This window comes from Leptosomus discolor, chromosome 3 (genome assembly GCF_034619465.1).
Source record: "Leptosomus discolor isolate bLepDis1 chromosome 3, bLepDis1.hap2, whole genome shotgun sequence".
Classification (NCBI taxonomy): Eukaryota; Metazoa; Chordata; class Aves; order Leptosomiformes; family Leptosomidae; genus Leptosomus; species Leptosomus discolor.
In genome coordinates, this window is record NC_141393.1 from 29,202,824 (window position 1) to 29,228,163 (window position 25,340).

Here is a 25,340-nt window from a genome sequence, read left to right on the forward strand (position 1 = left end):
ACCTGCGCCGTGCCAGCTTAAGGGCGGGCGGGGCGAGCGCAGGCGGGGACGGGGGAGGACGTGGGCACCGGACGGGGAGGCGGGACCGGGCGTGCCGCCAGCAGCAGGCCCGGGGGCCTGAGCATGCGCAGAGAGATGGCGTTTAGCAGCTGGAATGCGCATGCGTGAAGGCCAGCCCCGGGCCGTGGCGCCCTCCCGCATGCGCGCTAGCGGGTGGGTGTGTGCAGCGGAGGGCGGGGTTTTCCCTTGGCATCCTGCTCCCGGGGCACGTGCGGGCGGCGGAAGGCAGCGGGCGGTCCGCGCAGGCGCGGCATGAGACCCCGCCCGCGTCCAGCGGCGGCGGCGCGGCGGCGGCGCCCCCCCGCGGCGGCGCGGCGCAGCGCGATGGAGCTGGAGGCGGCGCGGCGCGCGGTGCTGGCCGCCGTGCGGGGCACGTGCGCTGCCGACCTGCCCCGCCTGCTGCACTGGATGCGCAACACCAGTAAGCGCGGCCCGGGTCGGGCCCTGCGCTCCGGCTGCCGCTGCCGCCGTCCGGCCCCGGTGGCGGCGGGAGGCCCGCTGGGCGTAGCGGGCCTGAGCCGGGGCGAGTCGCTGCTGGCTCTGCGGGTTGGCTGCCCCGTTCTGTTACGCGGGCGTCCCTCCGACCCCGGTGCTGGGCCGGTGGCCGAGGCGGGAGGTGCTGTAGCCGGGGGAGGGAGAGAGCGGCCGCCGGGCGGAGGGAAGCCGTCCCCGGGCTGGGCGCTCGGATCTGCCGGTGGCACAAGGCTGCCAGGGCCCGCCTAGGCGGGTACTGGCCGGCAGCCCCCCGCCCGAGGCCCTCTGTTTCGGCGCCGCCTGGCCTGGCCGAGGCGAGGGGGCTGCCCAGGAGCGGAGGCCGCCGCCGCAGGGAGCTGGAGGCACGGCCGGCGCGTGTGGCCGCGCTCGGGGAGGCGGGGGAGGCCGCGGGGCGGGCAGCCCGTCGGGCGCCGCCCGCCCTCTCCGACTCTTAGGCAGGGGCTGCTGCGCCTGAGGCGGCCCGCTGGCACCTGCCCGCCTTCCTCAGCCGCCGCCGGCGGTCCCGTGTGTGTGCACCGGAGCTAGTGGCACACTTCGGGCTGCGAGTGTCGCGGCAGAGCCGCAAGCTCCTGGCCGTGCTGCCGGCGGGAGGGCGGCCTAGCGGGGGCGGTGACCTCTTACCCTCTCGGGCGTGAAGCGGCACCGGCACGGCGCCCCCGGCGTAGCTGGAGGGTTCTGGGCGCTGATCTGGGCGCGTTCAGCTTCGCACGCGTTCGCAGCCGCCTTCCAGCAGCCCGAAAGTAGCGGGCTGAGCTAACTTGTCCCCACCTCGTGTCGTCTTAAGTTAACGTACCTTTCTGTTTACTTTCTTGTTTGTGCCTCGGTAGGATTTCATCAACGTGCTGCCGTCAGGCATCTTGTGGTAGAGGAAATGGGGGTCAGCGCACAAGCTGTTAATTTGCAACTTGAAAAGACGACATGGAAAACCCGAATATAGGCAGTGCAGGAAAGCTGTAGGCACACGGTGCCGCACTGAATAAACTGACTAGCCGCTGCTTAGGGGGCGGGAGTATTTGCATTTTGGCATTGCAGAAAAGAATCTTGAAGGCTCCCCGAATCCTTTCATCCCATCTCAAGCAGCTGATAACTGTGTGTCCTGTCTATTAATCGTTGCCTGCTGAGATGGTAAACCCCCTCCCTGGTGACTGTGCGTCGGGTGGGAAAAAATTGCTGTACGATGCATTACTTCCCCAAGTCATGCCCTGTTGTGGCAGGGTTATTCTTGTTCAGGCCTTGTGTTCCAGCACTTCCACTTCAGGGTGGAAGCATAAGCAGACGCATGGGGGCTGCTGCCCAAAGGCCGGCTGTGCCACCCAGGAGTTGTCCAGCTGTCCAGGTACTGAGAGCTGGAAACACACTGTTGCCCTGTGGCTTGCGGCTCCCCCTGCCACTTGGGCTCCGTCTCTGCTGGACTGGGGCCTCTGCTGGCGTTTGGGGAAAGGAACCAATGGGGAGCGCAGTGCTTGCCCTCCTTGGGGGGCACGCAGGCCTCCCACCCCACCGGGTTCTTGCCTAAGAAAGGCGTTACCAGATGTTTCAGAGCATCTGTGCATCGGCCTTCACCGTGATGGCAGAGATGGGAGGCCCTAAGACTTGAAGGCTGAACTTGGATGGATGTAGAGTTAATTGTAACTGAACATTCTTATTTTTTCTGAGTGTATGTACATGTGTATATGCACATGTCTATGTCTGCACATATGTGTGTATAGACTTAATGGCAGAGCGATCTGCTGTAAGCAGTATTTCACCCCTTCCTTTCGGAGCCCTTGGCTGGCTGCAGTAGCGTGCTCCGCTTGCTAAATGGTGCCGGCGTTACTGTAAACAGTCTTGTTAGAAGTGGTTTCCTTCCATCCAATATGCTCCAATTTGAAAATCTCGTTGGATTTCGTATGCAGTCGCTCATACTGCTTGTTGGCTTAACGTAAATAATTACAGCTCCTACACTGTCTCAGTTTGGGTGCTGTGTCTATACGGCTCTCTCAGCTTCCTGACTCCTTTACAAATACAGTAAAGCACATGGGAGCTTCCTCGTGAAACTTGAACATGCTAAAGTGGTTCAGTTAGGAGACACGTACTTACTGTTTTCTCCACTTTGATTCTATGATCGTGCTTTATCTCTACCACAGGAATTTTTAGCCAATGGCATAGTTTATGTAGACTTGCAAAAATCCTTTGTCAATGAATAACTTTTAGAATCTTTCTTTTTATGCTACAGCTTGCAAAAATTCTCGTCCATAGATAGTTTCTGTGAAAGATGAGTATGCTATAGTTCCTAGCCTTTATTAGATGATGATTTCTCAAATTTTTTTTTAGAATTTTAATGGTCTAGATCCGTGCCTAGGTCTTTCAGTGAAAGGAAATATATATTCTTTCTTCATATTCACTCTTCATAATTAAGATACAAGGTAAAGTGTAGATCAGGTTCCAAATTTTGAACTACTTTGTGCTTGGTACATCTGAGTAATCTGCATCCAATTTTTATACTGTTTGTTTGCATTGCTGTGGCTTCACTTTATACATCATCTTAAAGCAAACATCATTAGTTTTGTAGTTGCCATTCAATGGCTTTTTAGCTCATTTGCTGCAGATCAGAGGACAGAGCAGACAGGATACGTAGGGCAGTCAGGATCAAGCAGCTGAAGTAATGGATATAATGTCATCTCTGTAGTCCTTGACAGGCCATCTTCAGAATCTTTTTTGGTTTAGGATTCTTATAGTCGCTATCCATGATGTTTTATTGTCTTTGTTTACAGGCTTGTGCTCCGATAATAATTTATACATATTTTCTTTCTCTTTTTCAGGAAAAAAAAATAATTGTTGATGTCCTGGTTCGATGCTATGAGTTTATTTGCTGAGAAATGAAGTTGCACTTTGGGCATCTGCATCCTTGGCATTTCCTTACAGTTTGTGATTGTGTTTTGCCAAGTGCTGATGCTGTAGAAAGCTATAGGTAACCATATTTGTTCCCAGATGTGTCATTTGGGACATGTGTGACTTAGAGTAGTTTTACTTCCTATTGCCACATTTGTGGAGAAATTTTAGAGCCTATAGAATTTGGTCTTATGGTGCTGCTTGTAGGAGTTACCATTTCTGAATCTCTTGATTATAATGCTTTAAGTACAAATATTAAGTACAAGTATTAAAGTTCACCGAATTTTTGTGCTATCTTGGGGTGCTGTGGTCTCCCCCTGTAACGTACGTATCGTAGGTAAGGTAGAGGAGAGGGAGTTGGAAAGCTTTGTGCCTATCTGTAAGAACTTTTTGTTGTTATCCAATTAAGATATGTTTCATTGCCTCTTTGAGCCATTAACCTGTTAATGTTTTTCCGTTCTTGCTTTTCCCTAATGGCTGTGTCCTTCTGGTTTATCGCCAGTTTTCTTTTTCTTCACCCTGAGTGAGTACAGGACTGGAGGAAAAGCGCACATGGGCTCTCTCTCTTATTGGTTTTATTTTCCTGCAGCATTGAACAGCAAGTGAGCAGGGGCATTTGTCCAGCAGGTCACATTCCTTTGCTCTTTTTGCAGTTTCCCCAGAGTTGCAAATATTTTGGGTGATATCCCCAACACAACACTCTTTTTGTATTGTTTCTCTGAGCTGCTTCTGTGGCTGCATACTGACAGTAACTTTTACTGTGGGGTTTTTTCCCCCTCAGAATTGTTGCGTTTGAGTAATTATACTGCCCTTTGTAACACCTAGATAGTGCTGTAATAAGTAATAGTGGATGGACAGAGGATAGTGAGCTGGTACTGAGGTTTCTGCTTCTGTACCCTGAATGCAGCTAGGGAATTGAGGGTTCTGTCTGTGCAGAGAGAAAACAGCTTTATGGGAGATGCTAAAAAGTTATCAGATCTCTGTACCACACAGAAATAAAAGCCTAATCTTTGGCCTTACAGATGCAGGAAAGAAACAAACCTCTGATGAACAAAAAAAAAAAAATTGTAGGGATGGGGGGGTGATATTCTGAATGAAAAAAATTGTAAGCGAACATGGATAGGATAAATGGAAACAAAAAATGGCATCCTCACAGACAAGTTGTTTTTCTGTGATGTGTGGGTTTCCCCTCCAACTCCTACTGCCATCTATTCCTCTTTCTGGCAAGATGTTGAGCTTATAGTTTTACTTCCAGCTGAGGAGGACTGGGCATGATTCCACTGTTAGCTATAGTCAGGCTTTTTCCCTGCCTCACGCCTCTCTCGCAAGTAAAGCATACAGGCGGCCTTAAAGCCCTGCATGAAGCGGTTACCCTTTGGGATCGGTGTTGTCGCAGACAGCCTTATTTATTAATGTAACTTAGTTGGTGTTTTCTGACTCGCGTGCTGTATGCATGGAATGCGATTGAGAAACTTTCCATGGAGGAGCCAAATTACTTTATAGTAGAGCAAGTTATCATATCTAAAGTAAAGACTCTTCTGTATGTGGAACCGAGAGAATGCTGAACAGGTTCTCACTCTAATGATTTCTGACTAATCTTCTTTAGTAATTACAGAATGTAAGCGTATTTAAGATGCTATTCATTTTCTTCTTTGTACAAATACAGAATAAAATAACCAGTCATGCTTTTTTTTTGTTTTTTGGTATTGCCAATTTAGAAATTCCAAATCTTTACGTATGATGGAAGAAGACGTTACTGTTTTAAGGCAGCTGCTTAGCAACACTGCTTTGCTGTTTCGCAATCAGCCAGCTCTTCCCACACACTGCAGTGAAATGTACGTCATTTCACGGTGACTTGCATTCCAGCTTTTCTTTTGAGTTAGTCTTAGATCTGAAAGAAAATTAAATAATAAGAGTTGGAAAGAATAATAGGAACTTTTGGTGTCTAAACTGAACTTTTTTATAATGGGATGATTAATGCTTTAATATCCTTCTGCAATAACCACGTTCCAGAAGTTCTGGCTAAGAAACTTGGGTGAAGCCCAAGAGCTAATTCAAACCACTTGGGGAAACTCCCCTGAAGATCCCCCTCAGTTGGGTCCCAGCATTTGATGTATAGCTTCTATGTAAACCTGTGCATGGTCATATTCCTTCTTGCTCCTCCACTGCCCAGACTCTTAGGAATTTTCAGCAGCAGGAGGGGTTGCATTTGGTAAGAATGGGTGCTGGAGAAGATAAGCAGTGAAAGCGGAATTGACTAAGCTGTATACATGAACAGAGATACAGGAATCAGAGGAAGTAAATACAGGAATCCTAATTTCAAGTTTGAAATTGAAGTCATCAAACCACTCTACTTACTGGCAGCTACTGAACAGTTTTGCTGTACTTAGAGTTTTAATGCAGATTACAAAAGCCTGTCTCTTAATTCATGTCAGTGAAGCACAGATAAGGTGATAAAAAGACCCTTTATGGTTTTTCACGTGCTGTCGCAGAGCCCAAGATAGATTAAAAAAATATTTTTTTCAGCAGGGTTAAAACTGACTGTTCTAATACTGGCTTTTAAATTTTTCTCAGCCATGTAACAGTAAAATAAAACAATCTTAGAAACTTCTTCCATTCTGTGCATTTCATTAGAAACATTTAAATACAAAGCTAAGATTTCAAAGTGATGTTCTGGTCTGAATTGCTGGTTGTTCATACAGTGATGGATTACTCAAAACAATCGTTGAATAACCGTTGCAAATCCTCTAAGTCAAGGATAAACAACATATAATTAAGTACAAATTATTTTTTTCTTGTGGACTCACTTGTGTTGGGAGCAAACCAGCTTTTTAAGAGATTGGCATAGGATTTAGTCTTGCGACTTGCAAATTGAGGGCAAGCAGTGCTGTAAATTCAGGCTTTTAGCAGGCAGTGAGGGAGGAGTATCTGACAAACTTGGCTTAACTGGCCCGTGGTGGACATGCTGCTTTAGTATAGTGCTCTGCATATGGAGAAGAAACTTCTCATCATACTCGGGAACGGACCAAGTTTGTCCAGCTTTTTCTATGCTGTACTTTATGATCTAGGCATTACTGTGTTTGCAGGCCTGCTAAGTGAAATTGTCAGATGATGATTTTCACAAAACAAGAATAGGAAATAGAGTAAGAAAAAACTTGACTCTTTACAGGAAATGGTCTTTAATGTTTCGTTCAGTACTAGTGTCACTGCAGGTGGAACTGAAGTGGAATGAGTCTCTTTAAAAGGATGAAAGCATGAGTCTCTGCAGTGTAACAAGTGTAGCATGTAAGTTTTGTGTGTGTGTGTGTGAAAAAGCAATTTACTACAAGGCTTCATATCCAAATTGGTAGAAGTGATTTCTCCAAGTAAAATATCCTTTCAGAAGAGATCAAAATAGCATTGCAGAGCTACATTAACTGGAATGTATTTCTTTGTTAAAATTACGCCATACCAAAAATCTTTTCCACTGCTCATTTGTTCGGTGAACTAAAATAGGATGTTACCTGTAATTTGATGGATCACTAACTTTGGGAATTGGCATTAATTTCCTTTCTTGTGACAAATGATGCTGTTGCAAGAGAGGGCTTAAGAATACCAACTACTTCGAAGTTGTTAGTCACTGAAACTTAATAATGGTCGGAAAAAACAGTGATTGTAAAATAGGTATGTGACTTGTTTAAAATTTAACTTTGAAGCTTCTTTCAATTTATGAATGTAAAAGACTTAAAGAACTAATAAAATAAGCTCTGGTTATATTCCTATTGGAAAAACCTGACTACTTTCTACCAATAGCTAAGTATGCTTAGGTATAGAAATAGTATTTAATGTTCCTGAAGAAGTTGGTATACTGAAGTCACAGATTGCTTCCTACGTTGTTTAGCCAAAAAAGGAGATACAGCGTTTTAGAAATGTGGGACTTCCTCCTCGACCTGTTTGTTCAGTATCATTAAAACACACTGAATGATTCAATTAATCTCGTATTAAATAACATGGATGTGAATATTTGCTTTTTACTTCTGTGAGTCTGAATACCTGGAAGACCATAAGGTGCTTGCTGTTGTGGTTGCCTTTGCTAAATCCTCTTCTTTCCATGTGACATATAATCTCCTGTTGTCATTTGGAAATCATATATTGCTTGTCTTCAATCAATCAATTTTGCAGTGCCAGGATGTTTAGATGTTGGTATAGCGGTGCTCTCTATCCGGTGTGAGACTTTGTGATGTTTCCTTAGCTTGTCTTATATTTGCTGTAGGAAGGCTGAGCAGCACCAGGGTGTTAATTAGGCTTTTTGCAATGTGTTAATTAAATTTTATAAATGCATGTTGAGTAGATCCAGTGGAACCGGTTTTTGAAGTAAAATACAAACACTGTGCACTCAGACTTCCTCCATAAACAAATGATTGTGATTCATCTTGCAGTATTTCATGAACTCTACAGTTCTTTCCTGGTCAGTTGTCTGTTCAGTGGGGTTGGCTTGCACACCTCTCCATTTCATATATATATCAGGCACTAAATGATATCAAAAATAGTTTTCTATTTTTGTTTGTTCTTTGAAGATTGCTTGTAAGGTGATACTGAGATTCTCAAGAGCGAACAGTTTGTTAAACACAAGGGTGGAGTTGAAAAAACTACCGGCAGAGGCAGAAATGCATATTTTCATATTTGGCACCTGTGTTCTGTACTTGATGGCAATCTGTAAATATTTACATACTGCAAAAGTAAATGAGTTATTGTGGTAGCTGTTGCTGTTTCTTGCTTTGACGGGAATGAGGCGACTGACTCTCCATGTCTGAGTTCAGTCACAGACTATACACGCAAGCGCAGAGCGTTGCATGTGCAGCTTCTGCTGAAGCTGACATTTTGTCATTTTGCAAAGAGCGTGTTCAAACCTCCTTCTCTTTTTTTTTTGTTCCTGCTTGCTTATGCTTTACAGTATTAACTGATAGTTGGGAAGAAGCATTTCCATTCATCATTCATTTTTCAGTATCAGTGTTTCAACAGTTTTTTGTTTTAGTTGTATATGTGTTGTAAGATTTTTCCTTAGGACCTATTTCATACAGAGTATTCACAAGAACTCGTGTGTGTCATGCTTTGTTTCATAAGAAGAGCTGAGGGCCCTGTGTTAAGATGGCCAGCGTTGTGACAAGTATTGTACAAATGGAAGTCAAGGCAGGGAGGGGTTATTGTGGATTTGAGGAAGACAGGTGTGCTACCTGTCTCCCACCAGAAGTGTCCATTTCTCCACTGTAGAGCTGGGACACAGAATAACCTAGAGAGCTGTCCACTGCTGCTGTCGGCCAGGAAAGGTCACCCAGGCCATGAGGGAGCAGATCCTATTGACACACCAGCTCTGGGAGAAAGCGAGCTGAAGTTCTGCATTTGCAGTGTGATGTAGCTGGCCTGGTGGTCTATGATCACTTCCTGCATTTCATTAAACGCTATATATGAATTTGATACTCTTAACAGGCAGTATAACAGCTGGATGAGCTCTCTTGCATAGTAATAGTATTGTTTTAAAGCATGTGCCAGATGTAGAGGCTTATTGCCCACAGGCACTGGTCTGTACAGCTGCTAATATCAGCTTTCTCGTTCTGTCTGTAGCACGATTTTTCTCTTTCTTGCTTCCTCAGATGTTATCCACCTCGGCAAACTGGCTTCTTTGCGCTCTGGGGACCTGTTGTGGTGCTGACGGTCCCAGTTAAGCAACAGTTAAATCTATCCACCTTCCCTTCCCCTAATCTCTGAGTTTACTTCTGTGATGTGTCACATCCATAGAAATCTTCCCTGACCTGATCACTCACTGCTTCTGGGATGTTCGTAACAAATCTGCAAGCTGTTGTATGGACCCTGAGGTTAACAGGAGATGGGTGCTCATTAGAGGTTTCAAATTAAAATGCTGACAAGCTGGAGCTGCTGCATTGCACCTGTTGCGTTGTTCGTGCTGCTACTGTTGCAGCTGCCGCCTCTATCCCTCCTGTGTTCCTCATTGCAAAGTCTGCATCTCTTTAGGAGCTGAGGTTCTGGAGGACTTAACTGTGAGCACTTTGGAACAGCAAATTGCCTTGCTGTCGTATAACTACCAACAGTATTGTGCCCATCAGGCTTGGAGCGTTACTGCTGTACATTTAATAAATAATAAACCAAATATCTATTACGGGAATCCAGATGATTTAAAGTTTCTACTGCTTACTATGGGGGATTCGGGATTATCTGTTGGAGTCAGTTTTGGGATGTGTTGAAAGAACTATTTACATTTACGCTCTAAGAAGAGAGTGTCTTGCACTAATGAATGAGGGTTTCTTTAATCATATTGTTGACACTACAGTGCTTAAGTAAAAAGCATTTCAGAGCCATTTAATAGTTGAAAGTTTACCTGGTCTCTGTTTCTTATACTAGCCTTAAAATTTCTCACTGTTTCTAGCATTGCCTGTGTTCCACAGGAAAGATAAGTATACTAGCATAGAGAAACTTGTAGCATGTTTTATAGATTTGCTTTGAACCTGCTTGCCATCAATCTTGTCTATACTAATGTTCCCACCTGGGACAGCAATGCTAACAAATACTTTTTTTAAACACCTCTAAAAGCCGTCAGATCTTTCTTTGGTGAGTGATATCCATACATGTAGAAACCACCCTCCCTGCTCAGCATGGTGGCAGTCTAAATAGAACAGAAACAAACCAGAAGGGGTGGGGAAGAGAGGGCAAACAAGTCTGATTTTAGACAAGAATCAATAAATGGGTTTGGTGTATTTTTCAGGATTAGGTTTGTAGTTGCTGTTTGTTGTGTGGTTTTTGTTTCTTTTACAGGTGTCTAGTTTTGACCTGAGATGTGCCTTTGTTTAGAAGCAGTTCAGTGTCCTCAGAGCAGTGAGATGTCCAGAAGAAAGAAATTTCGTCTAGTCCTTCTTTTGAGGAAAACATAACAGAAAAGGAACAGAGTACAGGCGTACAGCAGATCTCATGCTGAATGTCAGTCAGGAACATCATACTCTAACATGAAACTGGGGTGTGTAAGCAGGACGTTCACTGCAGGATGTGAAAAGTCTGGTTAGTGCAAATAAACCTTTAGCTGGAGTAATGTGTCTATTTCTCACTGCAGATCATAAAGGGTGAGAGAGTCCAGAAGATCCAGAGGGAAGTGATGAGAATGATCAGACTCGTAGAAAAAATGCAGGAAGGGGCTGGATAAGTAGATCTTGTTTCTTCTAGAAAAGAAGACTGATGGCACCTCTAAGTCTTTAAAGAAGTAAAAAGTTGCTATATACAGGAGAGGAACAAACTTCTCTATTTCCATTGCGAGTGGGACAGAGTACTGGGTTTGAATTGTGGCAGAGGAAATCTAGATCAGTTGTTAAGAAAAGTGTGCCTTTCTAACAGTAAGTATGGTCAAGCACTGGAATAGATTGCTAAGGGAGGTTGTGTAGTTTCCAGCATTAATCTTTTTTAAAAGAATAGTTTGGAGAAGTAGCGACACTTATTGATTCAGCTTTGGAAGAAGAAAGGGTTTGTGACTTCCCAAGGTTCCCTCTCAATCTTTTTTCTAGATGTCTTTAAAAAGCAAAAAAAAAAAAAAGGTGTTAAAGTAATGCAGGGATATCCTGAAAAAAATAGTAAGAATTTACAGTGTGGCTTTGCAAAAATGTACTGTTTTACATCTATTTCTGTTTTCTCTCACATTTGAAATATTTTGATAGTTTAAGTCATGTAAAATGTATTGTAAGTTGAACTGTTGAACTGTGCATTATCCCTGATTTTTTTGTAGCCACTTAGAAAGAAAGATGGTATGTATAAAAAGAAACTTGTATTAAAAAAAAAGCCTGCGTTCAGGCAACTATGAGTTTTGTAATTTCTCCGCTAGTTCAAAAACATCTTTGATGTTTTTATATCTTAAGCTGAAACAGTATCACTTTGGTGGCAACCCAGACCATCATATGTGAGTTGTAAGTTTATAAATATGAAAATAATTTGAGGTTTCAGGAAAGCACTACGTTTATTTTAAGTGGCAAAGTTATTACAATCCAAATCTGTCATTGGCTGGAAAAGCTAACAAAGGCTGAAAAATGCATTTCAAATAAAAACCTTCTCCATCTGGTATTGTTTATGTCTTGCAACTGTATTGTACTGGTCATCACTTAGTCCACATGATCTACATATGATTGTTCAGGGGTTTTTGTTTGTCTTGATTTGTAGATGACTTTGATGAGCTTGTGGTGAGCAACAATGATGTTGTGCTCAAAAATATCGCTGAAGACTTGCGGAATCGTTTACCCATCGAGGCAATGTTTAATTCGGAGCATCAAGCTGTTCAGAAAGTAAGCTCATCGTTATGGTCTCCTTTTGCTGAACCACATCACTTGTTTGCAGACTACGCTGATTTCAGTTTTTTTAGTGGTTCATAATAGAGAATGAGCACTGGATTGAGGTATAGGAGATCTCAGTTTGGTTCTCAGGACTGTTGCTGCATGATTGTGTGACCCGAAGGAAGTTGCTTTGTAGTTCTTAATACTTTATTCACAAGTTATTTGGCATAGCTTTCATTCTGTGTGGTATGGCACCTGTCACAGTCATTCTTTAATACTAGTTCCATAATAGGCTCTTAACAGCCTCTCTAAAGAAAACAGAAATACAGGGCCAGTGTTTTGCTGTTGCCATAATGTGGGCAGCTCAGAAATTATTTCCAGCTCTTTTCAGATTCTGGTGGCTCAGAAAGAGGTGGGCTGTGAGTCCTGTGGGAGGGCAGAGCACCTTTTCTACTTGAGCTGTCAGTATCGGTGGAAAGTTAACGCATTTCCCAGAAAAGTGGTGTGTGGCTCTTAAATGGGAAAGGTGGATTGGCCACATGCAGCAAGCCTGGGAGAGGGAGGAAAAACGAGTAGGAGGATGAAGATTATACCCCCTGAAATGATGAGAGGCAGGCATCCCAACTGGTATGATTTTGATTGAAAATGACACCCGTGTTAATCAAGAGTGCTTCTAGATTGAGGCGTAAGGCATGAAGATGAAAATACTGAGACAGTTGAAGTTGAGAAGCAAAATTGCGCTTTCTCCTAAGTTTAAGTTACATTCTCCTCATTAAATTGGAAGATAAAAAGCTTCTTTTACCCTGTACCTCCTCTATAGCCAAGCAAGCACTAAGGAGTCAAATTCATGGCAGGTCTTCTACTTGGCTGTTGAAACGAGCTTGCTTTCCTTTGTCGAATTCCACTTGCTGGTTATTTCAGTGGAAATTGATGATCCAGTTTACATGCAGGATTTCTATGGTATAATTCTGATTTGTAACTTTTGAGAAGGGGAAAAACTTGGATCTCAGGGATTTTGGGAAAGGTAGGATGATGGGACAATTAACTGTGTAACAGTGTAAGTGAAGTTAAGAGACTTGGTTATGCCTTTCTTAGGTTTTGTTCCTCTTCTCAGATACATCAGCATCCACTGCCCATGATTCATGTTGATGCATTCCTTTATGATGATGATTTTGTTGATTCATTGTGTGAGGAGGGGAAAATGAGTAGGAGCTACTGCACAGAGTGTGGCTCATACAAGACTGCATCTTTAGGTAAGTGCTCTTTTGGGAACACGAGAAACAAATTCAGTATAGCTAAACTGGTTTGTGCAGTGACTCAGCTGGACAACGCAACATCCAGCTGATGGAGGACTTTGTCCAGACCGGGGCAGTACACAGGCCAGAATTACTTCCTACAACCAATGGAAGGAGACTCCTGCACACGTAAGTTGAATTAATTTGCAGAGTATAAGTGCCACTAGTTGCCCACAAAAACTGAGCAGGGAGGAGGCAGGGCTGTGTACCACTGAAAAGGAAGATGCAAGAGGAGAACAATACTGTAGGAGCCCATGCAGTAGCCTCAGTCTCCTCTCGCACACTGAAAAGCAGTAGAAAGCACCATCTGTCTTAAAGCTTGTGTGTGGCGTGGTACAGATCAGTGTTGTTGCCAGTATAGCACAGGCATTGAAGGAGGAATGGTTTATATGGAGAACATTCCGTTCCTTAAAAACCTTGGAGTTGAAATTCAAGCTATTAATATGCCTGCCCATAAAAAGGTTTGCATGAATTGTGTTGAGCCTTAGGTACCATGTTTCCTTTTTCACTTAAACAATTCCAAGTTACTTTGTTTTGTATTCTTTAATGTATGTTGCTGTGCAGAAAAAGGTAATTCGGTTTCATGAAGGATTTAAAAATTCTCCATGTAAGGGAAGGAATCCCCAAAGTGGATGGGCTACTTGGCAGGTTACCTCTGATCTGCAAACCCTGGTTTTCTAGGGTCCTCAACACTAGTTCAGTCAGGAAACCATACAGGTTTTCAGTGATGATAACTCCTCAGATTAATATTTCATTAATAACACAGTAGTTAGTACTGCCCACCCAACACCTTTGTTCTGTTCTTATTTCCCAGAGTTTATTTCGCATTCCTTTTCCCTCATGGAACTGAAGTTTCTTTATCAACATGTACTGCCTGACCTGACAGGAAAGGTAGTGGTTGACGTTGGCTCCAGGCTTGGTGCAGTGCTGTTTGCGGTAACTTCCAGTACAGGAATTCATATTTTATTACCGTGACAAACATTTTCCCTCTTCTCTGACTGCCTACTCTCGTTACTCCATCTTGGACGGGTTGTTCTGAGAGGCACCTCTGATCTGACTCTGAACAGTATAAGGTGCTGTTTACTACTGATTTCAGTTTTTGTTCTGTTCCTCACAAGAGGGCATACAAACGATCTTGCTTATGGAGAGGAAAAGTCTGTTGTCCAACAGAGTAGCATATTGCTGTCCCACATGCTGCTCTTTTGCTAGTTCCTGCTCTATCTCTCCTTTGTAAGTAAGTTTGTCTTCTGTGTCTTGACCATGTCTATATATAGATTAGTTATCTTAAATTCCTTTATGAAGCTGGCAAACTGTTAAATTATACAAAGGAAGACTTTGATATGAATTTGTCTCCGAAAACATATTGTCCTGCTCTGTGTTTTAAAATGCACATAAAATACTTCATCAAGAAACTTGAGTGCAATTTTGATTGCTTTTGGCATGGCTGTTGCAACATATGGCCAACAGCAATGCAAAACACACATTACAACTTTCTTACAAAAGTCAATGGCTGTTTAGGGCTCAATCTTGGAAACACTTGAGCATGTAATTTTACTCATCTGAATAATCTAATTTTGGGACTACTCAAATGAGGAAAGTTACTCCCATTTGTAAATATTTGCAGCATTGGGTCCATAAATGGTAACACTTTTGCTAGCCTGAATGTGTTTTGAAGTACTCAAGTGCTTGTATTGTTACAGTAGAAGATAGTCTCAAATAAAGCAGGGGGAACGTTTTTAAAAAAAGACTTCTGCTTTTTAATCATGTTTTTGGCTTGTATTGGAAGAGCAGTGACTTCACCTTCACAGGTTGCTTTTCTACTCTCTAAGGTGATATCTATGTAGTACATGGGTATCTCAGGTATTCTGTATCTTTAGCGTTGTTTGTTTGCCTTCACCATTGTTGGCAAAGTGTAATTACGGTGTTCAGTGGAGATAGCAGCACTTAAAGCCCTATCTTCATTAGGGCCCTGTAGGCTCAAGTATTTGCACTTTTTGTTTTTTTCCCCCCTAACATCTCCAACAGTTTTCCAAAATCTCAGTCTGAAACTGAACCATTATTTTGGGCTTACTGTTACGGGATAACTTACTTTTTTTCATATGTACCTGTATGAAGCACCTGAAAATGGCAGTAATACAATACTTAGGGATGCTGACAAAGACTCTGTACCAAAATATGCCATTATATTATTGGTACATAGTCTTATATTTTCACTCACTTTGACTATGTGTATGTCTTACGCTTTTTTTTTCTCTTGCTATTTTCTTCTTCCAGTTTCCTAAGAAACAAAAATGTACAGTCTTTTCTTTTCACACTATTTTTGTAACTTGGTTTGTACTCCTTTTTTCCTTCTTAGACCATTTTCCATCTGTTTTGGAATTGAAGTGAAGCTGGAACTTTCCTTTTCTCTTTATTGTTTTGACGTGTCATTTTGCATCTCTTATTAAAATTCCTGAGACCTTGGGAATTGCCAAATCAGGGGCTTAGCTCTGAAAAACATGTCATGTCCACTGAAAGACATTTCTCAACTTGCTATTTTAAGATTCTTTCTTAATCTTAACCTGTGCTTTATTTTTTCCATTTTAATTGAAATTTTGGGACTTGTTTTAAAGGCATCACAGTTACTAAATTTCCTTTTCCTAATGCAGGGTTACCTTTATAGCTCAGCATCCCAACTGTATGGAGTAGAAATGAATGCAGACTTTTGCCAGTTGCAAGAAATTATGATTACAAAATACCAGTTCATTAACAGAATAAAGGTAACTAAATATATGGTTTAGCATATGTATTTTTAACCACTGTATACTAGTATCCTGTTTCTGTGAGTGGCTGGTAAATCAGCATTCTGAGAAGAAGTTTCTGCCTTTGCTTGTTTTGGTCCTAAATAAAGGCTTTGCATTAAGAAAAAAAAAAACCAAAAAACAACAAAACATCTCATAGCAGAGAGGAAGAGGGAAAATATCAAAATATGATAACATGTGTTGAGTCACTTAGCCTTTTTCCTGAATGGACTTACCTGCTGGCTCATGCAAAACAAATATATCTTAGGTGTTTTTCCCAGTGAAATCAAGTGACATTATTGCCACTAACTTCTGTGAAACTGAGAGTATAGTTTCTGTCATGAATAACAAAACTGAATGTCTGTGTTTCATTATCGTTAGCAGAAGGCTGTTTGTAGGGTTTGCAAATTTGCATCTAAGAACACCTAAAGGACTTAGGGTATTTCCTTTCTTGGAGTGTCAGTGCGTATGTACCTTCCACAAACAAAATGAGTTTCAAACAACGTGATAGCGTTACGGGAACCATTTCCCTAGTCCCATTATGGAAATGACTGCTACTATTTTAATGAGGAAAAGAAAAGGGGTTTTTTACCTTTCCGGGGAATACCAGTTGTTTTGTTACCAGCAAAAGTTGGTAAGCAGAACTTGCTGGGTAGAATACCGGCTTCAATCCTGTGTTGTGTGGATGTGGTCTTGCATGGAGTCACACAAACTGCTGGGTATAGTAATTTCTTGGGAATTAAGTAACCGATTTTAAACTGGAAAGAAATAATAAACATAAAATGTTTAACATACGGTAAGCAGTTGCATTGGGTTGCTCAATTCAATCCCAGTTCCTGCAAGATTATCCAGAACCCTTGTTTTTTTGCATGTGTTTTGTGTTCATAACACCTTATTGTGATGAGACTGAAAGTGCAGTTAGGAGCTGTGTCAAGTTAATTCAGTGGAGCTGGAGATCTATACGCATGCTTTTCAGCCCTGTATATTCTTTATTATAAGCCTTTTTGTTTTTCCTTCACACCTTGTAATTCTGCTGAAGTATTCATTTCAGAGCATAAAGATAAGAAGATAATACGTTTTCAAAGCAGTGCCTGAGGACTTAGCTATTTGAGTCTCATTAGATGCTAATTTAGTCATGTGACTCCTGTTATCACACTGCTTTGAACATTTCAGTCTTTGCCCCCAAATGAATCTTTTCTAGAGTTACATACCAGCTTGAAAAATAGTCAGAATCCAGTTGCTGATAATAATTTATGACACAAATTTGAAAAACTTTTAAGAGACCCTTGTTAAATAACGATAATTTTTTCAGGATATTGTGAATTTTTATTAGAGCATGTTCCCAAAGGACAGAAGAGTGGAATGATACCTTTAGTGGTTAAATCTCTGAGTGAACCTCATGTTTCTTTGGTCAACATTTGGTTTGTTAAAGTATGTAGAAAGTTGCTTAGCATCTTTCGCCATTTGAGCAAACACTTAGGTGCTGGGAGGAAAGTAAACAGTTCAACAGATCTTGGGAAACTTGAGACCTCAATTCAGAAATGGCCTGTAATCGTGAAAGGCTTGATGTGTATTCCATTGGGCAGCAGGGCAGTTTTAAAATCAGCTGCTGCCTCTGTTGTGCCAGCACACATCCAAGCAGGTCAGGAAGCTAGTCCAGGTGAAAAAGAACTTGGCAAAAGAGTTTTTTGGTTGGAGCAATACCTGGGTCTGGCTCATCGTGCAGCCACACGTGTTTATCCCATATTCCCTAATAGGAATGAGGATGCGTTTGGGGAGAATGGGGTGCTTAGGTTACTTCAGTCAGCATGGTCACGTACTCTGTAAATGCAGACTAATTTTAAGTTAAGGTTTAAGTGTTATTCAAGTCAAGGAAACATCAGCACAAGTTCAGAGTTTCCCCGTGGTTTAAGCGTCTTTGTGAATTGAGGCTTAAAATATTAGGACTGCCATTAATAGGGCATTCAGAAAATGTAGTGCTAATCATGACTTCTTGTGCTACAAGTCCAGTGGTAGAACAGTCTGCCAGTCACTTGTGTTTGGATTTTCGTACAGAAATTCGGTGGGTTTTTTATTTTTGCCCCTTTGAAAATAACAGAGTAAAGTAAAATATCTCCTTAGCCTCAGAAATAGTGATCAAAATCCTGCTTACAGTCTAGGTAAATCTGGGTTCTGATACATGAGTTCTGGCAGATCTAGCTGAGACATGTTTTGCCCCTAGCTGTCTGTCCTGCCCCACTGCAGGAGACTGTTGCCTGTGTAACAAGGCAGCATTCAAGCCTGTGTCCATAATCTCTCTGCCACCCCAGTTTATGGTCTTTTGTTTTAATCAACAGTTAGCAGTGGCTTTATGCAGAGGACGTGAGTTGACAACCAGGAACTATGTATTTAGGACTGCTGATAGTGGCCTGAGTGGTCTGTCTTCTTTCTCTGCTGCCTGAATGCTTGAATTTCTTCTTAATCGGCTCCTGTACTGCTACAGTTTACAGTGCACCGTTTTAAGATAAATTATCGCCAATCTTAATTGTTGTAAAAAGCTCTAACTTTCATGAACTAGTGGATAAATAGTTCAGATGTCCACCACTAGAGGTGAAAGTAGACATTTGTCCAGTCGTTCTGACAACTACACTGTCCCTATTTCTCAATGAGATGGAGCCTTCAAACACTAACCTGCCAGTTCTGTGTAAGGTACAGGAACTCAGTTGCTTTGCTTCCTTTCCACTCCCTACAGGCAGTGGTGAACAGCTTTGTATGGTAACATGTTTAAGGAGATAAAGCTGTTTGGTTTATTGATTTGGCGCACTTGCAAAGAACCCGTGGAATATAGCTCTCAAAGAAGAACTGCTATGATGCCTAATTGTTTTATGAATGGTAGAGTTTTGTTTCTGTTATTACTGTTACTGAAATATTTGGCTATAATTGGAATTGCTATAATGCATTCTGATAGCCTGAACTGTCATAAACTGGCAACTCGTCATCTTTTCGGCGCTTGAACCCTTACAAGTTGCAGGGCTGGTTAGAATCTGTTTTCTCTGTCAGTCAGAACAGCATGCTTTGTGTGTTAGCTATCAGGAGGAATACATCATTTACCCTCCCAACAAGTATTGATACACTGCTAAGAGGGCAAAACATTTTTCAACAGGTAAGTGTTTTTAATCTCCTACACTAACGTTCAGCTTTCCTGTCAGAATTAAGAATTCCTTTTTACATCTGTCCTCTGTTGGAAGGATTTGACAAAATACGAAATGTTGAATCCATCAGGTTAGTATATTCCTAGCACAACGTAGTAATAGGACACACAGGAAAGAAAAGAAGCTGTTCAGATTTTCTGTCCACTTTCAGCATACAGGGATGCACTTTCAAAAAAAATTTATGGAATGCAAATAATACTCAGATTGGCTTTCTCTCCCTTATCCCTTCAAAAGATTTCCAATTTATGTTTCTCCTCCGATTTGGGATGTGATGTATTTAAGAGAAAGTCAAACACATCTTGTCAGAGTGTTAATGAGCATCCATATTTTCCTGTCACTATAATCTCACCTGTTTGAAAATTACATGATGTGCTAATATCCTTTCTGGTAGGTGAAGGTAGATGAAATCAAGCCCACTCCTATGCTGACTGGAGGGGCAGTTGTTCAGTAAGGTAAAGAACTTGCTGTCCTCCAGTGCCACTGAGCATCCTGCCTTTCCAGCATTCCCAGTCCCAATATATGTCATGAGAATTCAGCTGTCAAACCTGAGTCTGTAGTGTGTTTTCTAGCTATAATCCTTTAGTAACCCACAGAGCCTGTGAGATGCCTTTTAATATCTTCAAAACAGCTTTAGCTATCTTAGCTGTTTTCCTGAAATCAATGAACACTTTTGCTAAAATATAGGTAAGTGAAATGTAACCGCCATCATATACATCATCTCCTTTTTTCTATTCTGGACCAAAAGTCATTTATTTCACTTACTATAATGAATCAAGTATTTTAATTAGAGGAGATAAATCTGATTTTTATTTTTCCATATTTTTAAAGCTTATTCTGATTGTTTACTTCAGTTTTATCTGCTATGAAGTCAGTGAAATTCTTGGTTTTGTAACTGGTTGAAAATGGTGGTAGCAGGTGCTGTATTAGGTTGACAGGCTTCATGGCTACTTGAAGGCTGTATTTGTCTCTTAAATTAATTTATGCCTTGTGAAATTTTTCTCCTTCAGGTTGTTCACGCAGACATCTGTACTCAGGCTTCACTTCTTCAGAAGGCTGATGTTGTTGTAATGAATAACGTCTTTGAATATTTTCTTGACAGACAGGAACAGGCCAGGTAAGCTATGTGTCCAAACAAGTTACCTGTTTCTTTGGCACTATGTGTGTAACCTTGTGAGTTATGGAAAACCTTAAGGTTGTGCTTTTTCAAGTCACATACATAAATTACATAAGGAAATTGTCTTAAACTGCCTACACTTAATTGTTACACTTTACTGCTAAGGTGTTATGGCAGTTGTTTATTGGTAGACCCACTAAACGCTGCTGCTTTGTTTACCCAAACCTTGCCCTGAATCGTTGTACTGATCTGTTAAAATAGTATCTTGCTGTTAAAGGATCTGAAATTACAATATCAGCATAAAGCTCTATCTTCAGAAAGATAACAGGTCACTGACTTGTGGATGTCAGAGCTTTAATATAGATGCACTGCAAAACATGGTTATTAATGATGTTCCTAGTATATCTTCATAAAGATGTGGTAGCAAACAAACACATGCCTAAGGTTCTTCTCTTTCAGCTACAAGACACTCACAGATGAGCTTTTTCTAATCCAGCAGGTTCAGTTTAAAACATAAATAACTTTACCATCCAAAGTTACTGTGCCTTTAGAATGGGCAGTCAAAAAGAAAGGGTGCCTGTGTCTCTACCATCCCAGCCAACAGCTAAAGCTTGTCCTGCTGCCCTTGATCCAGGTGGAAATGTCAACCAGAGAGACACAGAGTGGATGAGTGAAGGGTAGTGGGTGTTTCAAATTGCTAGGAGATCCAGGCACATGACTGAAAATTGATTTGATTCTTCAAGAACTCAAGGGTTGTGGTTTAATGTTGCATTAGTACCATGAAGACAAATGACATTTGAAGAATGCTGGAAGTTAAATTCTTTTTAGTCTGACTTGCCGTGCTGTGAGAAATGATCTGACTTGCAAAAGCAGAAAAAAAAGAATGCTGGGGGCTATATTTAAATACTCTGATTGCTAATGTCTTAAGAGAAGTGTTTTGTCACGACTGCAAAGCATGTATGTAGAGAGCAGCTTGTTGTTAAGCTTAACAAAACAGTGCGCTTAGAGACTGGATTTTCTTCAAAAGCAAAAGTCTAAAAGGACCAAATGTTGATGTTTAATCCTAGTCCAAAGTGAAGGTGTTGACAGTTCAAAATGACATGCCTGTAAGTATCAGAGTTAAAAAGTTAAAAAATCGAACATTGCAAGATCAGATATTCACTCTGTTTTTAATACAAAGCTTCATACAAAGCTATTTGCTTAGATATTAATAGTGACTAATAAGCATGTGTAGCAAGTTCTTAAGCTTAGTCTACCTCTGGCCACTAAATTGTAAAAGTGTTAGATCTATTTTATATCAAATGTGGGTTTTTTCCTAAAAATTTGTGACCTACTTTTAAATATGTTTCAGAGCTTGGGAATTTATTGCTTGTAATGTAAGGAAAAGAGGGTCCTTATTAGTGACAGTTCCAAGCCTTAAAGAATCGCTCTCAAAGCTCCAGGTAAGTTCCCTCAGCCAGTTTTATCCAACACATTTTGTCCCTGTCTATGAGAGTGGCAGTTCTGTAGTAGAGGCTAGCTGCCTGCCAGTATTGCTGTGAGGAAGGTTATATAATTTTGTGCATAGATTAAACGATGTAGGACTCTGGATTCCGTTTCTGGGTTGACCACCAACACATCTTCCTGTAGTTTGATTGTCCCAACCCATAAAATGGAAATCCCAGCCTATATCAATAGGCTGCATGAATCATTGTATTATCAGGTGTATTATTAACAATACCCTAGCTGTGAGGTTAAAAAACCCCTAAAAAACATTAGCAAAGCCATATTATGATGTGAGTAAGTTTTGTGATAATCATATCCGCTTCTGTCACACCTCTTCCAGGTATAGGGGTAGAACCTCAAAAGTACAGACGTATTTGTAAACTTCTAGAGGCAAAACCTTGAAATGCTTTCTCTGTTTAGCTCTACATTTGCACATTGCCTTGAAACGTGACAAACTATTTTTTTAAGCCAGTGGGAGAAAGGGACATACTAAAGATGGACCATCCCTGAGGATACTTTGTCTTCTGACCTGCTGCCAGCATAGCAAATGACTCATAATATGCCAGTAGGAGCTGTTAGAAGTACAGATTAGGAAGACATGTGGTCTCCCAACTAGCCAAGTGATTGCCATCGGGAGTCTCGGATCAGTGACGCAGCTTTACATTGCAGTTGGAGACAAACGCGACACCAGTGCAAGTTTCAAAGATGTTGAACGCCCTGTGCTGCTGTTGCTGCTGGTCCCCACGTAGTAACCATTTCTGGTGGACCAGCCTCTGCCCTGTGTCCGTGCTGCCATAGGTCGTCGGTAGATTACAGTTGTTAGGTGTGTGATGCCTAGACAAATTACGTGGGCTGGCTTTAGTGAGGAAACAAAACGCTGACCATGCATGACAAGGTTATTTGTAAAGTGGCTTGCTTGCCACAGGAGTCTGCTTTGGAGAAGCTGAATTGCTTGTTGCCTGTGTGCTGGTGGGTGAAATAGATACTCAGCCCCAGGAGCAGCAATGGGGCTTGACCTTTTCTTGGAGCAGGCAGTGGTTACAGCAGCAGCTGAGAAGCCCTTTGTAGCCTTAATACGACACATCCTGGGTGTAAAACAAGGAAGTACCCATGATTCTTCTGTGGTACAGTTAGCTGCTCCCTCAGCACTTCTGTCAGAACATTCCCTGATCAGGATGCTTGAGGCTTATACAAATGCGTATAGAGAAGCAGTTGTAACATACTAGCAAAATATCTAGACTATTGACTGAGATAATTTTTAAAAGTAATCTTTATTCTTTCCTATTTAAGTTAAATGGCATTTCCAGAAATGAGTTTATCATTGCTGCATAATTTGGAATGACTAATCTCTCTTATTATGTCTTGCCTTGCTAATGTTGTACTGACCTTGAAGCTCCTGCTGTGTTTGTCAACATTGTGTTAATTTGAGAATCTGTTTTCATTGTTTCAGACAGATATAGAGCTCAGCCAATGGGTCGAAGAGATGCAGCTGAACTATGATGTGTACATGGAAAAGGACATTGACAGAGAAGCGCTTGAACAAATACATTTATACAAGATTCTCTAGTACCTGAAAATAATTACTAGTATCCTTGTAATATCATGTATTTTGGATCTACAATGGATTCGGATTTACTTGTGTGAATAAATCAGCTCAAAATTTTTATTGTGATTAATCTGAGTCATATCTGCGATTTTTAATTAAAAGTGTTTTGAAATTAGTTTTGTTACGGAGGCATTCTGTCTCAGCAGAGTATATTGACTTTTAACTAGGAGAGATCCTTATGGTTTAATTTTTGCAGAGATGTTAGAAAGAGTAGCTACATACTGATGCTGAAAGAATTTTTCTTCACTAGCATTGTGCACTGCTAATGTTTGCTAAATATATCAAACCTAAGAATAGCAAATCGTTATTAACGTGAATTGTAAGAATGCATTTAGCATAATGTTACTTAAAAGCTGCAGTGCGTTAGAGTTTGCTGGTTTGTTTTGGTATAGACCATTTATTATTATCAGTAATAATATTTATTATTAACACTATTGTCTTTAATGTTCTTCCTATGGAATTTGTAGGTTTTCTTTCCTGGGCCTGCTTGACAACCAGAGCATCTACTGGCATCAGTTAGGAGAAGAAAGTCCTTCCATTTAGTTAGTTGTCCTTAAGGTGGCTATTAATGTAAAATACCGAAAGACACTGAGGAGCCATTGAGAATTAATAGAGCAAGTCAGGGACGACAGAACTGTGTTCCACTTCCTGCAGGTCTGCTGGGGATGGTAGGAAGTGTAATAAGGGGTTAAGAAGCTGAAAATTCTGAACAGGTGTCACGGCTTAGCGGAGGCTTGGTGGTGGCGTAAAACATTGGAAATTCGTAACAGAGCCTCCTCAGAGAGAAAAGATCCACATACGCCCACCACATTTATATTTAGATTTTACGTTCTAAGGATGTGAAGCTTTTAGTCATCTGAAGAATGTTTCAGTTTTTAGCAAACATTAACAGTCCAAGTGCAAAAACATTAACTTCAAGAGTTTTGGACTAAGTGCAATGTGAATTTAGAAGCATTGTTAGGGTCTAAAAGTTTGCTACACAACTTATGTCAAGTGCCAATGGGAAAACTTTAAATTGGATTTCAGTCTTCAAATGATTTGCAGGTCAGTGAACTTGGTAATATATGCTGTAAGCAAAAAGGAGCAGTGGCCATTAGGCACTCACTAGCATGGTAAGCAAATGGCACTGTGGAAAGGGTAGTGCCTTTTTGAGAAGTCTCATTTTTCATGGTCTGTTTGGAGTGGAGGAGGATGTTTTAACTTGAGCAATACTGAACTGCTGCCCAAATACTGTGTTGAATCTATTCTTCATGCATTTAAAAGTGAACAAAAATGGACTTCTTTTCTTAAAGTGTTTATTTTATTAAAGTACAATAACTGAACTGTTGATTATTTAGTTGTCAATGAGACCAGCGCCGCTGGAAAGGGAAACCAGGAGAGGCTAAGCAAATGGGGTGGAGGTAATGCCAGGCTAATAGATCTAACAAGGAGAGAATAAAAAAATGAGAAAAGAAATGCCTGTGCAACTCGGAATGAGGAAATGAGCACTATAGTAATCAGTACAGCACAGTGGAAGCTGTGACTGAATTTGGAGTGTATAAATAGGCTGCTATAAAAGGAAAACTGACTGGGTCTTAAAAAGCTACTTCCTAACCCTACTATCGTGTGAAAAGAAAACACTGTGTCGAAATGTTGCTTACTTCTTCCAGGGGTCCTGCAAGATCTCCTGAATCAATTGGCAGGACTTTTGGCTTAAATACCGGGTATAATATGTACGCTGCACCTTGTTCTGGTAATGTAGGAACTATAGCTTTCATTGCAGTTGTTTCCCCTCTTCATGCTGAGTCTTCAAATACTTTTTTTGGGTGTTGATCTCAGATTAAAAAAATTTCAATAGACTGGAGCAGATCACCAGCATATTTAATGACATCTGTATCCTCTGACTCTGGAAATAGCATGCACGCATCTGGAGCTCATATGCAACAGAGGGTGCAACAGGGAAGCTCCTCTTGTCTTTTTTAGACATCAGGAGAAACTCAAGAGGTGAGTTCAAGCTGCTGAAACTTCTGTCTTCCTCTCCTGCCCTTAACAGGTCCTTGATTTTAACCCGCACCCTGACGTCTTCACAGTGAAGAGGTGGTGGTAATTCAGTTTGGTTTTGTTAAACTAATACTCAGAGATACAACTTCTCTGTCCCTTTAGA

At 41.4% G+C, this 25,340-nt stretch overlaps 1 protein-coding gene across 1 annotated transcript; it reads left to right on the forward strand.

Moving 5' to 3' along the window:
- Positions 1–384: 384 nt before the first annotated feature.
- LOC104351393 (uncharacterized) lies at positions 385–23,158 on the forward strand. Its single transcript, XM_086463296.1, has 8 exons — positions 385–481; positions 11,617–11,738; positions 12,841–12,979; positions 13,836–13,957; positions 15,670–15,780; positions 20,000–20,106; positions 21,458–21,548; positions 23,042–23,158. Exons 1-8 carry the CDS (start codon positions 385–387, stop codon positions 23,156–23,158), a joined length of 906 nt encoding a protein of 301 aa, XP_086319422.1.
- Positions 23,159–25,340: the final 2,182 nt, after the last annotated feature.